Source organism: Pterocles gutturalis, unplaced genomic scaffold, assembly GCF_000699245.1.
Source record: "Pterocles gutturalis isolate BGI_N339 unplaced genomic scaffold, ASM69924v1 scaffold29454, whole genome shotgun sequence".
Taxonomy (NCBI): Eukaryota; Metazoa; Chordata; class Aves; order Pterocliformes; family Pteroclidae; genus Pterocles; species Pterocles gutturalis.
Window position 1 is genome coordinate 7,133 of NW_010134144.1, and position 16,274 is coordinate 23,406.

The 16,274-nt window shown below is 42.1% G+C and overlaps 1 protein-coding gene across 1 annotated transcript in view; it reads right to left on the reverse strand.

Moving 5' to 3' along the window:
* Positions 1-2,702: 2,702 nt before the first annotated feature.
* Positions 2,703-16,274, reverse strand: part of DDRGK1 (DDRGK domain containing 1) — a gene marked incomplete at its 5' end in the record, with an annotated part of 18,578 nt that continues 5,006 nt past the window's right edge. Inside the window, 5 exons of the mRNA XM_010081497.1 lie at positions 2,703-3,008; positions 4,379-4,427; positions 5,592-5,648; positions 9,525-9,563; positions 11,628-11,750. Of these exons, the coding sequence (XP_010079799.1) occupies positions 2,836-3,008; positions 4,379-4,427; positions 5,592-5,648; positions 9,525-9,563; positions 11,628-11,750 (441 nt within the window). The remainder of the gene's footprint in view (positions 3,009-4,378; positions 4,428-5,591; positions 5,649-9,524; positions 9,564-11,627; positions 11,751-16,274) is intronic.

The window sequence follows — 16,274 nt, forward strand, 5'->3', positions numbered from 1 at the left end:
CTGGGTTAAAAAAGAAAAAAAATGTTAAAAAATATAAATCTGCAAGTCCAGAATGTGGCTGTTCCTGTGCAGAGGGAAATATTGCAGCTTCGTGATTCACTGCCATCTTGTGATATTTAGTTTTTTCCTAAAGGAATCAACATACAAGATCAATTAAAAAAAAACCCAAAACCCCAAACAACACCCCTCAAATCTGTTCCTAGCATCTATAGTTTCAGAGAAAAGCTGGAAACCGTGAGGCTGATGGACTCTGAAACTCATATTGCAAACAACTAAAATGAAAAATTGTGATATTTGTTGCTTTTACATTTTTATAACATGTAAATGCTTCGCATGGACTATATTATTTCATTGAAAAGGAAGCTGGAATTTTCCTTGATTAGATCTCGCTGTGTGCGATATGAAGACAAGGATTTCAATCTGATTTTTTTGGCGTTTGCCTTCGGGTGGAATGGCAAAATTAGGACAAGCTCACTCAAATGAGCTAGTAATTATTATTCTTATTCCTTCCATGTACAAGCAGAGTACCTGGGCACTCTTGTACTGCTTCAGAGAGGAAAAAAAAAACCCACAGTGATAAATGCTGCATAATGCATGGGCAAAGTTTAACAGAAAATAGGGATTTTTTAAACAGAAAATAGGGATTTTTTTTAAAAGACAAATAATCAAGGGACGTTCCAGCTTTTTAAAAATCACAAATGTAGATTGGACAAAGCAGCAGGAAGCTAAACACTGAAACCACCCTGCCTCTAGTACAGAGGGTAGAAGGAGTAGGTGTCCTTGCCCAGAGCTAATCTTGCTGCGGGATTTGCATCCAGATCATCCCAGAGTGATGAGCCCGGGCAGAGCTCAGCTGAGCACCCCAGCAGTTCTGAGCTGTGAGCTACAAACCGCTCACGCTCACTTCCAAAAGGAGCTATGAGAAACTTGATTGCAATTTTAGGATGGTAGATACTCCAAGTGAGCAGTCACTGAAGAGCTTTTAAATTTTTATGAATTCAGAGCACCCATAATCTTCAGTGCATCCCAGTATTTTACTATATTTTACCGCCCTGTATTTTACCGTTAACTGTGCCCGACGTGATGGAAAGCACCATGCTGACACAAATTAATATGGTGGCTCAGTTTTGTGCTTGACTCCTTAAAATTTTCCCTAAATACCTGGGGAGGATCTGTGTTCTCCATGAGTCAGGCAAATCTGGTATCATCCTGCAGGACTGTGGTTCCCTGCAACAGAGGGTCAGGCCCAGTTTTAAACAGTGGGGAAGGAGGAGAGGAGAGCACTGGAGGTGCTGATAGACCGTTCCACCTCTCCACCAGCATCCTGTGGGAGCGGGTCCAGAGGAGGCCACGGAGATGGTCAGAGGGCTGCAGCACCTCCTGTACGAAAAAAAATAATCTCAAACACAAATCTCTGCAACTCTTCCAATATTGTTTATTTTAATACAAGAATAGTTTAAGAGAGAAAAAAAAATCATGGCAAAATCAAATTTTGAATAATTCAGAGATTTTACAAGCCTCAAATCTCAAGTAACCTCTCTGCTGGTTGTGCAAGGCAGTAACGACGGACGCATCTTTCACCCCAACTGTGCTGCACTGTAACTTGGCACTCCTGCAGAGTATCACATTCAGCAGCAGTGCAGGGGTTAAAAAAGGAAATATGCTTCCTTCCATTGTTTTATTGCTATCTCATCTCACTGATAACACAGCTTGTAGTCTACTCAAGTTAGCTCTAAGTTTGGCAGAGACAAAACCAGCCCCTCTTGCCCTACTCAATTACTGTATATCCACAGAGATTCTGTTGACTTCAGAAAGGAGAATTAACAAAGCATCAATTAGGCTATTCAAAAAAATAAATATTCCTAAGCAGGAAATATCCTGACCCCTACAATTAATATATTAATAATCATTGTAACATTAATTGTATGACTCATAGTGCCTGAACTTTTTCACTTAAAAAAAAAAGCCAAAACACACAGAACACAAAGGCCATGGGGCGGGGGTGTCTGAGGCTTTCAGACACTGAGCTGGCTCTTACTTCAAAGGATGAATCATCAGGAGCCGGTTGGTATCACTGGAATCGGCCTGCACAATACATGAGGCGAGTTAGCCTTTCCCTGGAGGTGTTTCTGTCTCTTGGCTACAGAAAAATAACGCAGCTTGGCTGCAAGAAAACTTTTGACATTACATAAACCCAGCAAAACATATTTATATAGCAAATGTATTCTGAAATAACCTCTGGAAATTCTCACAACTTAGCAAGCACTCTTTCTACAGTTTCAGTATATATTTCAGTAAGGACAGAGACACCCTTGCAGCATTTTCTTTTTACTCTATCCTTCCAGTGTTGATACAGAAGACAAAATCTGCAAGCTTCACCCCTACACTCCTATTATTCTGGGCTGTGTATGTCGTTGCCACAAAGTTACACAGCTCCAGAAGTCCAGAGCAAGCCTGGAGAATTCCAAATGCAATCCAAACCAAATATATTTGATATAGACACCAGAACCTGGAAACAATAAAAAATTTGGGTACAGTCCCATGAGACTGACTGCCAATATAAAGTAATCGTGTACAAATTACTGATATTCCTGGGGTACAGGTGTTTCAGCCCCAAATTCTTGGCTAGCTTCTCTTGTACAAACTGTCCTATTTTACACCAGTTCTACAGAATCAAAAGCAAAACTTTTGATCAAGTCTTGCAGCTGATGCTTAAAAAGAGCACCCTATCTTCAAGTACCGCAAATGGACTAGAGGGGTTCTTTGTTTTTAATTATGTAGCTTTTTCATTAAAAGGTTAATCTCCTGCTGTATTTTTTTTTTCATGCTACAATATCATGCCACAGTTGGAGCAACAGCTCGGCTGTCAGGCTGGAGGTTGATGAGGGAATTGCTTGCTTGGGCCAGCTCTGTGATGGAAACTCGTCCTCTCTGTTTGATGTACTGCGCCACGGCAGCCATCTCCTCTGGAGTGATGTAGATGAACTTTCCTCTGTCATCAATCACACCTACGGGGGGAAAGAAAAGGACCTTGAAGTCAGCACTTTGGCTCCTCTCACTTCCCGACAGACATCAGTCACTTCTTTTGGAAGGGACGTTCAAACTGCTGAGGCTGCATTTCATATCTAGGGCAGGCGGAACAACGCGCCAGCAGCCGGGCTTTTATCTCCTCTCTGCTGTTGGCTCTTTGAGCGGGGCAATGACAATAGCCGAGTGCCTCGGTATGACTAATTTTGCTCAGAGTAACACGTCCTTTTCATTGCGTGCAGCCAGCTGGGAGTACCACAGCTGCTACTTCAGGTTTGGAGTTTTGGTGCAGATGTTCTGAGCCCAGGCAGCTGGTGGAGAAAGGCAGAGAAGCAGGAGTGCCCAGGAGGTGATTCAGAGTCTCCTGGGGCTCTGCTCAGCCACTCCAGCTCACCGCTACAAGGGAACAAAGCTCAATTTCCATATTTCAGTTGCTCCATCAAGAGCAAGAACAGACCTCTCCGTTCTTGACGTGTTACAGGATCAAACGGGAGGCAGAGCGCCGCACTGTCATGCCTTTTAGGCCACAGACACAGGACAGTACACATCCTGGCACTTTGATTCTGACCACTTTTAGGTCGTTTGAGTGGGTATCCACATGGACCCAACACAGCTGTTTCCCAGCCACGACCACAATATCAGGTCAGGAAATGTTTGCGTTGGCCCCTTCTCCTACTTCATCCTTGGAAAGAAAAAGGCTGCCCAGTGATAAAACAGACCTGTTCAGACAGGGAGCTACTCACACGCTCAGTCTCTGCTTACGTTCCAACTTGGATTGCGTGGGTACATGGCTAGGGACACGCACTTCACTAACCACAGCATCCTGGATGTTTGCTTCTCCCACGGAGTGCTGTATCCCGGCTTTAGCCTCAGCACCTTTCAAACAGACTTGCAAACTACCCCAAAACATCCAAGTGATTCTTGCAAATTCAGATTTCAGCAGACATAATTTTCATCTGGCTGCTCAGCAACGTCTAAAGGCCTTCAGCAGGGCTGAACCAACATGCAGAAGCCTTCTGCTGCTTCCTGAACTGCTGGGGACATTCACCTCCAACCTCTGTATCACATATCATAGGAGCAATCACATCCCATCATGCTTTAAATAGTAGTTTAACAGTGCTTCAATCAGTAGTTTATTATCCCTCCTGAAGAAGGGATAATAAAAAATCCATCATAAAAACAAAAATATCTATTATTAAAATAAAAATATCTATTTATCAAGTTGCACTAGGATCTTTTACAGTTTAAAAGAGAAACTACGCTGGAAGTCTCTCTCCACCACAGTGAAGGCACCTTCTGCACCCCCTATTCACCAGCTAACATAAAGTCCCCTTGGTGTTTTGTTTGTCACCTGTTAGAGTGCCATCTGCCATCAGGTCCTGGATTCTGTTAATTGCATCCTGTTCAGAAGGGAAAAAGGAATAAGAAACCGATTAGAGGAAGGCAAAAAACATTTCAGGTTTTCAGATAAACAGATAGTTACTCCAAGCATACGGTTCCACTACACTTTAAGCTTGTATCTAAGCCTTGTTCTCCACGGTTCTGCCTTTCTTGCCTTTATGGGACTGGAGAAGCAAGTTATAGCTTAGATTTCAACCAGATAAATCCCCTTAACTGGCTCACTGTGTGCTTAAATGAAGTTCTGGTTTAAGAGAGACGCAGGGGCACAGCAGCCTGGGCTCACAGCAGTGTCAGCTGCTCTGAAGGGGCACCCCAAGATCAGATCAGGTACAGAACCAACAGAAAACATTGGTCCCTTAGAAATATATGTCAAATGTGCTCAAATTAAAATAAACCAAGCCACAACTATTCTTCAGAGTCAAAACATGAAATGTTTAGAGAACAGAAAGAGGACAGAGGGGGGAAAAAAAAGTACAGATATCACACCATGATCTCACTTTGACAGGCTTATGTGGTGCTGAGAGGGACAATATTCTTAACTAATGCACCAGAAGATACAAATTAGAGCGGTCGAACACTGGAACAGGCTTCCTAGGGAGGTGGTCGATGCCCCAAACCTATTAGTGTTTAAGAGGCATTTTGGTCATCCCTGAAGTGGTCAGGCAGGTGGACTAGATGATGATTCTAAGTCCTTTCCAACAGAAATATTTTCTTTTCTTTTCTATTCTATTATATTATATTCTTTCTTCTTCAATGTTCTAAGAGCACACAAGCAATTGGAGCAAAACACTTCCTCTACTGACTGTCTGCAAACGTAACAACATTGTCCAATTAAGCAGGCAGCGTCTGAATTTGCTTCTAGCTCTGCTTTTGATTCCCAAGTACCCTGGATTGCTTTGTTACTGGATTTGCAAACGCTATAGGATCCATTAGCCAACGGGCAGCTGTGCAAGAGGCAGACTGAGCATTTTTCACTTAAACAATTTGTAAGCCAACAATCCTGCACTGGCTGGCTGGTACTCTGATGAATAGACACATCTTTAGGGTTGACTTTGCTGATCTTCACCCAGCTCCAAACATTTTCAGTAATGCCAAGACACTTGCAGAGATGTTACCCTTACTTACCGACTTTCTCTCCTCTCAAACTCACAAGTTGTACTTACCTGCGTTCTTAAACCCAAATGCGAAGCCAAGTCCTCCAGCTGGATTACCTTTGTTTTCTATGGAAATAAACAGGAGTTAGAGGGTTAGCGTATTTCTTTTTCTTTCAAATAAAAAAACACATTTAACAGACAAACTAGAACCTGTAATTCTAATTAACTTTTCCTAGCAGGCACTTTTCTTCAACAAAAAAATCTTAAGTTACTTAAACCATTCTGCTCTGTGGAAAGACTGGATGCTCTGACCCGCTTAGGCAAAGACTCAAATACATTTGCCAGCGTTCATCCTGAACCTTTCCTTACGTGAGGAGGACAGGATGAGCACAAGCACAGCACGCAGCCATGGCGCAGTTCTCCCTGCCACCCCAGTTTCTCAGCTGCTGCTTTTCCTTTTTGATTCCTTTTTGTTTGAGAGATGTTTCAAAGTACCTTTGAAATGATCACTGGTATAGATCAGCGCATCCATAAAAATCCAGACAAGACTGGCAGCATTAAGGGCTTTAGTCTGTTTTAATAATATCATGCGTATTAATGCCATAATAATCCTCCTAAGCAAGCGAACACCTTATTAAAATTCTCAGTGCTGGAAGTGTACTGCTAGCACACTCCTGCACAGCAGCGCGATGATCTCTGAGAGCAAAGGCAGAAGCAGGAACTGCAAATTTTCATTTTGCTTTGGAAAGAGATTCTTCCTGCAGCCTTTCTCAGTCAGCTGGTTTTATGCTTCTCTGTAGCTCCAGAAAATTAGAGAAAAAACCACCTGGTGCACTCATCTGGAGCTACTTGGTTCCTGTTTTCTTATCTGCAAAAGTTTTTAGAAACTCTTTTGTTTAGATGCAGTAAAAAGATGCACTGTTTATAAAGAATTTGGAAAATATAAAACTTTTGAAAACTGTTCAGTTACCATTTTGGATTACATTCCTAAGAGCCATTTACATACAGCCACAAGAGCTACAGTTACATTATCAGATGCAATACTTCAAACGATAAACGCATTTGTTTCTGATCTGGAGAGTACACTGAAGAAATAAAGAGAGGCGGAAATAGATTAATCTTTTTAACTAGTAAAATCAGACAAAAAAAAAAGCCACACACAGACTTAGTAGTTGTGAAGTTCGATGCAGCCAAGCTAGAGAACTGAATACCATGGACTGAACGCATGGAATTGGAACCAGTCCATGGAATTCAGTTCTCAGAGCTGGGACCTGCCAAGATTCGTCACATCTTCTTTTAAAAGGATGGGGAGGGGGGGAAGGGGTGCAAAGACACATAAACAAGAAAAACAGGATTGAAACCTTCCCTTAAAGATATCCACCCTCAATGACCACATTTACAGGAAGCTTTCCAAGGCAGATCCTGCTGGGAATAAGAGCCCAGAGCGTGGGGTGGAATTAGGATGCGCTCCCCACACGCACTCTGAAATATCACGACATTGTGAGGTCCCAAGCCAACAAAACACTTCAACGCATGCTTCACCTTTTAAAGACAGGCTTAACTTTCACAGAGCAACATATACACAGCTACACTTTACTGAATTCATGTAATTTTAGGTATGATGCTGCTGCTGTCATCAGCAAGGGATGAAACAGAGCAAGAGCTCCCAGGATTAAGATGAGTAGGATTTTTTTTCCCCTTATGTTGTAAGCATCATTTTTCTTAAAGAAAAAACAGGGAAGAGTAAAGCCTCTGAGTCCACTCTAAGAAGAAAACACGGGACGGCGACTGCAGCAGAGCCACAGCCAGAGGTATAACGTGGTGAGATTGGTTTAAATTGGTCAAGGGGCTACTATGACAGCCCCAAAGGAAGGGAGATGTTCAGCTTTCAGAAAAGCAGAACTGGGGGGGGGCATCGATCCTTTTGGTGGCTTTGAGAAAAATCCCATTTAAAACAATCCCATGAGGCAGAGCTGGAGAAGAGGCTGTGTTTTTATTTCAGACATCCTCAGGAATGAAGCATGGGGTGAGCTACCTCCAGCCAGTTAGACCAGTAAAAGAAGTTATTCAACAGAAGAGCTAAATTAAATTTTATTTTTTAAAATGCCAATTGCTCTTTTACAAGTTTTTCAGACAGCTACTAGCAGCTTAGCACTGCTTGATATAAGCCAATGGTTTCTGTGACTAGAACAGAAGACGAGGGCTATACATAATCTATATATTAAGTATACTTTCAAGACTGAAAAAAAAATACTGAAACTTGTAAAAGAAAGCCATGTCCTAGTTCTGCAACTCATCTCTACATAGGAAATCAGGTGTTGAAGCGCTTCCGAATTAGGTTTTCAGCCCATGCTTAATTTCTCTGACGTCAAGTAGAAGTGACTAATATAAAACTATACAGATGTGTCTAAACACTGAACTGAGAGTTTGTGACTAATCTGTTCCACCCATCACAAACCACCAGGGCAACGGGCAGAATCAGCCCCTACCGTGTTATCCCTTGGAAACTCTCCCAATTTTTGTGGAAGATCCCAAGGGACATTGGAATATCCTATCGTTCTACCTGCTGTTATCCCAGGGCAGCTTGTTTATCAATAAGAACTGGCACATTTTCCTTAATCCGCAGCTTGGCAGGATCTTGAAAGCCTTAGATGGGGAACGGGTGAACTGGGATCACGCCGTATCATGTAGTCCATTTCCAAATTTGTATCGAAACAGAGGGTGCTCTTAACAGACCTGGCCATTTCAAAGTTCCCCTCCCTTTCCAAGAAATCTCTCCAGCTTCTGCAGGAAGCAGAATATTGAAGTCGCTGAACAGCTCCAAAACGATACGTGCCATCCGATGGTTCATCTGCACTCCATGGTTTTTTTTAGGCTCTTTAAACACGTCACCCAGAGCTTTTCCAACCTGTTCTTAGCTGTCTCACCTGCTTTTGGCAGTGCTTCTGGTCGAAGTTGACTGGTTTATGCTGGGGACTCAGTTACTGAACTGGGGCTATTTTCATTTGGGCTGCAGCAATGAAGGAATTCCTACGTCTGAGTGCCACTAGCCTGCACGTTTCCAAATTACAAACCTAAGTCCAGGTTTTTGCTGGGGTAATGGACATGCAAAACTGGCCCAGAGTCCAGAGATTCTGGATCAACAAAGCGATTAGGACACCACTAAGCATACAAGTGATCTGCTTCCAGTGAAGCCTTTCACACACACGCCATACATTGTCAGGTAAGAGTCCAGTTTCCAGTAAAGGAAGAAAGGGATGAATTAGGAGCAAAGATTTGTATAACATTGTTGGTGAAAGAAAAGCAAAATGCATTTGAGCTTTGAAATACAAATAATGGAGAAAGAAGCATTTGTCCTTACAGATCAAAAGTGGGAATCCTCAGGAGCACACCAGAGGGTTTAAATAACCAACCATACGATATCACGAGACTAGCACACCCTGTTAAAAACAAGGGATCTTCTCCTTAAATATCCCTTCCAAACAGTAAGCCAACATTGCAAATTGCACAGATAAACAAAAATCACATGAAAAGTTGGATTGACCTTTACAATGCCAGTGTTCCAGACACAAACACATCCTGCAGGGCAGGTCGTGCTGAGGTGAGATGTAGAGATTGTTTTCTAATCAGCAGCTGACATTGACAACGAAAAGCCTGAATGTCCCACACCCCAATCAACAGCAAATGTTGAGGTTCATAAACTCTGACAGTGATCCATGAGATGCAGAGTTTAGAATGCCCATCCTTATGAAAGAGGGTAAGAGCTACGAAAAAACCCAAGTCAGTAATTACAAACCATTTTAACAATGATGGACGTGCTCATGCATGGTGAAGTAACTAATGCAGATCTTATCTAAGGTATCACTTTTGTTACTTGTTGAACATCCAAGTAAATCAAAGAGGAAGGAAAGATTCCCCTTCTTTCTGCAACTCAGCTTTTTGACAAAGATTTTAGACAATCTAACCAGTATGGAAGGAGGAGAAAGAGGAATGGTAGCTTACCTTAACGTATTCGAGAAATTCCATGAGAAAGCTGCGAGACTGGATACAGCAAGGAAAACAATTGTTATTCTAAACTCATGGACATTAAATGCATCAAAACCAAATCAATCTAGATTTAATCTTAAATAGGAATTTATTGTAGATATTTTCTAGGACAGAATATGGCTCAAGCACAATTTGCATTTAGGTGTTTTCTGAAAGGACATCTTTGAATCTTTTATTCTTCATATGACACACACCCTGAAATAACCACATCTGGGCGAGTTTGTACACCGTGTCTTAAGTTACACATACACGCCGAGGACATTTTGTACAGAGGTGAAGTACAGAGTGATTCAGGAGCCGGCTCACGCAGATGGGCAAGTGCAGCACACAGCTGCGCAACACATGTGGAACTCCGGCCGTTTGCAAAGCTACGCACCTGAAATCCGGCATTTTCATACAAGCAGCTCAATTTTCAAAGGCAAACAATGTGCATTTAAATTAACAGGAGATCAAGTTACTCTGCAACCCTGGAAATCAATCAGCCTTAATTAACTGCTTAGCTCTGGACTCGGGACTTTAATTTTCAGCATGGGTTTCAGACTCAACAACACAAGGCAGCGTCAGCTATTGTAACAGGAGACTAAAACGCTTCCGTACATTTTCCACCACAAGGCCGAAGGGTGGCTTGCCGTTTCTGCAAGGCTGGTGTCTCCAGATAACTACGTGCCTGTGATTGTTTCTGAAGATGACTTTCAAATCACCGACTGTTAAAGTTCTGTCTTCCCACTCCTACCAAAGATTATCTCATATCTATACTGCCTGCCAAGCTGTACTGAGCGAGGAACACCCTTCTCTGTTCCCACATACAGAAAAATTAATTTCTTCTTTAATTTCAGACAATAAACACATTCTAGCTTTAAAGGGTACCTAAAGTGGAACAATTTAATATTTAGGTATAATCTGGTCTTCTAACAGGACAAGCATGCATTTTTGAAGGAACTTTCAATAGAAAGTATGCATTTTGCTGTTCTCTGCATCTTAGGAAATTCCCCATCACCAGATACAACTTTTCCTGGTGTTAATCCTGCTGTGCTGGAGGAATTTATCTGAATGGGAAGGGGTCCATAATGAGAACTTGTGGCTAATGTCAAGAGGTACTGACTCACTACAAGCTCCTCAGCCCAAAGCCACTCTCAGTCTCGCTAAGGGCAAATTCATTCAATTAACAGGGTGGCTTTAGCAGAGGAGCAAACGCACACATAGCCCTGAAAAATACTTATCATGAAATGCATTGGTCAGCTCCAATTTGGCAGGTTCAACCCAAGAGCAACTGCAGCATTTGATGGCAATTAAAATTAATCTAACAGATTTTCAGCAGACAGAATAAGAACACTGTCTCCTACATGAGTGGAACTTTTCCAAGTTTGCTGTGATATTATGTCAGGTATCCCATTTCAACCAGCAGCCCCAGCAGCGCATCTGCAGGCAGCAACAGGAGGAGCACGCTAGAACGTTACGCAGAGTTTGAAATACTATCAACCACAGCAATCATTTGCAACATTCAACGTACAATTTTCCAGCGTACAACCCGCAAGCACCTAGGTTGTGTCCTGTGAATTCTCTTAACAGATGCCTGTTAAGGCAAGAGCTTGGGTTTTCATTTGATTTCACAGCAGCTCCGTTGGTCTAGAAAATAAAACCAAAACCAAGCAATTCCTCCCAAGGTACGTGGGCACTACCAAACTCCATATTTAGCCTTGCTTTCATCTCGCCCGCTGTATATGGGTAGCGCAAAGTTGATGACAGTAAGAGTACCCGACTGCCAGGATGAGTTTTATTTCAGCCCTTACATTAAGGGAGGAGAGAACTCATTTCCAGTGATATGCATTTGCCTCAGTACTCTAAATTAATTTGTAGGAGTCTGGAATGAGGGACTATAGCATTCCCCAGGAAATACTCCAGGTTAACGTATGCCATGTACATAATTTAGCTTTTACAAGCAAAAATGTTTGTCTGCCTCCTACTTTCAAGTTTATTTTACAAGAGACAGAATGCAGTAAGGGCAACCTGAATCTAACAAAGATAAAGGAAACTGCAGTAACAGCCTAACATACATACCTCTTCCTCTGTCATCGATTCTTCAACCCCTTCCTCTTCAACTACAAAACTCTCCTTCAGCTTCAGGTACTCTTCATACTCTCTCTTCTCCTCTTCTTCCTTTGCCTTCCTTCTTTCCTCTTCCTGAACAGAAAAGATGACATGTGGTCAGTTTGCTCCTCCCCAGCTCAGGTTCAGTTTCAGGTAAAGCAGCATCTTCTTAAGCTGCAGTCTGGTTTTACTAGGACAGACAGCAGATAAAAAGTTTCTAAAACCAGTCTAAGTTCTCCCTTGATGGCATCATTGATGTCAGAAGCCACCCTGAAGGTAGGAACCATCTCCCATGGTAGTGTAAACCTGCACCTAGGCTGGTTCTTCACAGATCTGACCCCGAGCAGAAAACCACTCTTATATAGCACCGAGCTTTCTTCATTTGCATGAAGATGTTTCTTCTGCAGATCCCATGACAGGAAGTCCCTGCCCTTAACTGTACTTCGATGCAACATCCACATTTTCAGTAACTGGCCCCAATTCTGCTCTGACATGCACTGGTGTACACTGGGAGCGATCACAAAGAACAGTGGGGTTACACTGGTGTCCTTCTGGTCGTGAGAAGAAGCTGGTCTGTAAGAGAGTTTCAAGTAAAATCTCCTTCCTATGACATACAAGCAAACTGTGTCTACATGGAATGTAAAGAACTGTATGAAGTATTTTAGGCATAGGAGATAAGGTACAATTGTATTAAAAAAGGGTTTTTTACACATTTTATTGTTAACCAAAACCTACAGGCTCTGCTTTTGGTTCTTTGCAATAAAAATACTTTCCGTTACGTACCCTGAAAGAAATGTTCAAACCTTTAAAAAAAAAAATAATTATGCCAACCCAGAAAACTCCAAGCCTGACATGAATGAAATGGTGATGCATACCGGGTAATGTAGAATAGTCACACATTCACACAGCAAAACTGTGATTAGAAGTCTTGCAATGTGGTAGATTACTTAAAACACGTTTCAAATAAGAAAGGTTTTTACTGGGAGCTCATCTATTTGCAGCTTGCCATGATTTTCTTTTAAAATTTGTTTTGCTCTTCTCCAAAACACTCTACACGCGTAACTTCACACAGAAGAAAAATGTTTCCTTATACAACAGCTTCTTCTGCGGAGAAACTTATGTTTGTACAGCACCTGGTACAATGAGATTCCAATTTAACTGGCCTCTGGTTGCTATCACATTGCAAAGGCTTGATTAAAACTTGGAAAGATGAGCTCTTCGAATTTCAGTGACAATCTCTGGGCGTTTCTGTACTGTTAGCACAGGAATTGATCTCTTAAAGAATAATGATATTGATTTCTAAATGCCTGCCTGCTACATCTTTGGCACTAATACAGTAATTGCTTCCTCATACAGCTGGAAAGAAAACACTTGTTCCATTAAAACAGGAAGAGACGTGAAGAGGTAATTCAGTATATTGAAAAATGTTCAGATTTAAAAAGATGCCACGTACCAGCGCGATACCAGAAAGGGGGATGGGAGGGCTGCTCTTCAATAAAAACTGAAGAGAAAGTATACTTGGTCCCAACTGTGTTTAATCAAACTCCCACAAAGTCATGGCAAGGAATGCTACCAGCACACAAGCATGAGAATCACTGTACATGCAAACTCAAAACCATTTTTCTAACCGCTGTCTCATGAAAAAACTACAGATCTGAGGAAACTCTTGAGACAAAACAAGACCATTTTCTGGGTCATTCATCATCGTAGCAATTATTAGCAAAAGCCCAACAGTAGATTTTTTCCTTATAAGGGCTCCAGGTGCCAAGAACAACATACCCATATTCCATTTGGAAGTGACAGCAATTATTCTTTCCTTGTAAGTGCATTAAATTTAATCTTGATCCTGGAAATACAAGAATAAGGCTCTTCCCCTGGTCTGTTACAGAGGTTGTAATTCAACAGGATTTGAAATTAGAAAAAATAATCATCACAAAACCTGAAAATTGCTTTGGCAAATTTCTAAATGGTTCTACAGAAATATAATCAGAAGACAGCGTCCCATTTACAACTGAGAGTGACAATAACTAAGAAATCTTTTCCTGTTTCTGGAAAGTCTAACAAGAAATGAACAAGACTCGTTCCAGTCTTCCTTACCTACTTGAAGAACAGTACTTTCAATTTTATTAAAGCATACCAACACGTTACTATCAGTACTTCCAACACACACAGGAAAGCGTCTCTGCTGTGAGACTGGCCAAGCGCTCAGCTGCCAGTCCCTCTTTTGCCGTCTCCCTAAAAGCCAGCAGGAGTTTGTTTTCCAGATCCTAAATTCTGATGTTACGATTTCCAGGTGGTCTGAGCCACTGCTTTGGTACCTAAAGCATGTCAGCCCTCAAAGCCTCCTGTTTCCTGGTGGTTGCAGCCTCCTCCATATCACTTAAGTATTTCCAGAAGCTTTTCATTTAATAACTGAAAATCCCAGACACTTCCTGCACAGTCTCACATGCCTTACTACCTTAATTCACCTATGCTTCAATCTATAAAAAAAGAGAAGGATTTAGTCAAACGACAAACTGGTTCAAAGCCAAGAGGAGGGACGACTTTGCATAACTGCCCTGGGAGAAGGAATCAGCAACAGGAGCAGAAGCTGAGCGGGGGGAACCCTAGAGAAGTCAGGTTGTCTGTTAATACTTATTCTCAGCTATTTTTTTTTTCAGCATCACACTAGCCCTCTTCTTTTACATGTCCGAGTCATGCAGCAGATGCATTCCCACAAAAACCAGTCTGTCTGTATGCATCACCCCCACACAAACACACTCTCAGCACCCCAGGGTCTATTAATGAAACAGAGCCCAGTTTTTGTTTTTTTCATTCAATTCATACAGGGGGCACTCAGCTTGAATATAAATTTTAGAACCCCACATCTTTGTTCTTTAAGTTTCTCTGCCCCTCCCCATTCTGATCTCATTAACTGCTGTGGAGTTAAGTGGTAAAACATGTGGCTGAGAGGAGAGATAATGGCTGGGCCACCTCGCTTCAGCTTTAACCATGGGTGGGGTGGTGGGGAAATCCCAGCACCCTGGAAATTTGGTAACTGCAGATGCTCACCTTCAGTACGTTGGTTTTTTTTTTTCTTCTTTCTTCTCTCCTCACCCACTGAAACGTTATCCAAACTGGGGGCTTGCTACAGTGTAAAGATTTCTTTTTGATCAGTTTACTCCACTGCATGTGAAAAGAAACTCTCCCACTTTGATCATGTCTTTATTGGAAAAAAAAAATATTAATCACTCAAACCTTTCTTCCTTCTCTTCTTTTTCTGACCAAACATCCACGTTACCACTGGTGGATCGACTCTGCACTGACATCCCACTGCACCCAGTCCCAGTCCTCCCACTGCTCTCCAGGCTCCCTCCATCCACCTGCCCAGCGAGGACCTGGAGCTGCTGTGAAGCTCCTTTCAGCTCATCACCTTCTGCTGGCCTCTTACCTTGATCACAATGATTATTTCTATGATATCAAAACCATTCATAGTGCCAGCTGCGCCAGAACCCAGTCTTTTACCAGGTGAAACCCACAGTGACTTGAAAACTTTTTAGAGTTACAGCTGGAAGCACAGCTTGACTCTTGGGATCACAAATCCCTCTGGAGCCCCGGGATGCTGCTCAAGTACCTGCACTGTTCTGGTTGATGGATCACAGCCTTTGAAGGTTTCTCTTGCATTATTATTTTTAGCAAAGGGCGAGGACCCTTACAGAACTGCCCAGCAAGAAGATATCAAACCCCCGTTTCCACTTTCCGACGCAGTAACCCATTTAAGGTGACACTAAGTGATATTGGCCCATAGAGTAAGTGGCTTTTCTGAGAGCTCTAAGCAGCTTTCCTGGTGAGGGAACTGCTTGTGTGCTGGGCCAACTGTCCTCCAAATCAGATGAAGGACCAACCTGCTGACAAACAAATCATTTCTAGGCAGCTTATTCAACTGCAAAGTAGAAGAGATCTCATTGCTAGGGAGGAAGGTAGAGCAAACCCTGGGCTCTCTTCAGCCACCACCTGCTACCAGTCATTCCTTGTTTGTGGCTGTTTCTCTAATATACTGGTTCCTATGCCAAATTCTTGGAGGTTCATGGACCTAAGACATGCTCCCTGTATAACATCCAGTTTTCGTGCTGTTAGTGCAGGAAATGAAACAAGACTTTACAAGTAAGTAATTTGGCATAGATAAGATGGATCTCTAGGATTCCTCCCCTTCATGTTTAGACACATAAGAAAAAAATACCTTTAGAAAGGCAGAATAAGTGTTCCTACCAGTCCTCATCCCCTCAAAATAAGCGTAGAATGAGTTCTCTGCAAGCTTTTCAACTTGTGCTTCCTTAGGAGAAATTAGTTTTCAGGAAACTGTATACACTTGAAAATTGATGCTTAAACTGAAACTACGTAGTAGGCTCCACCAGCCTCCAGAAAGGCACTGTTTATGTATGAACAGGGGATATAAATGCCAAACAGATAACAGAAAAGCTCTGCTGAGAGGAACACAAATCTCAACGTTCACATACTGCTACACATAATCAAATAACTCAATAATCAACATTTTCAAACTCGATGCCTATTCTTAGATGATCAGGTATCAAATCAAAGAGCCAAAACTTTAGTTTCTTGTTTCTCAGACTTCAGCAG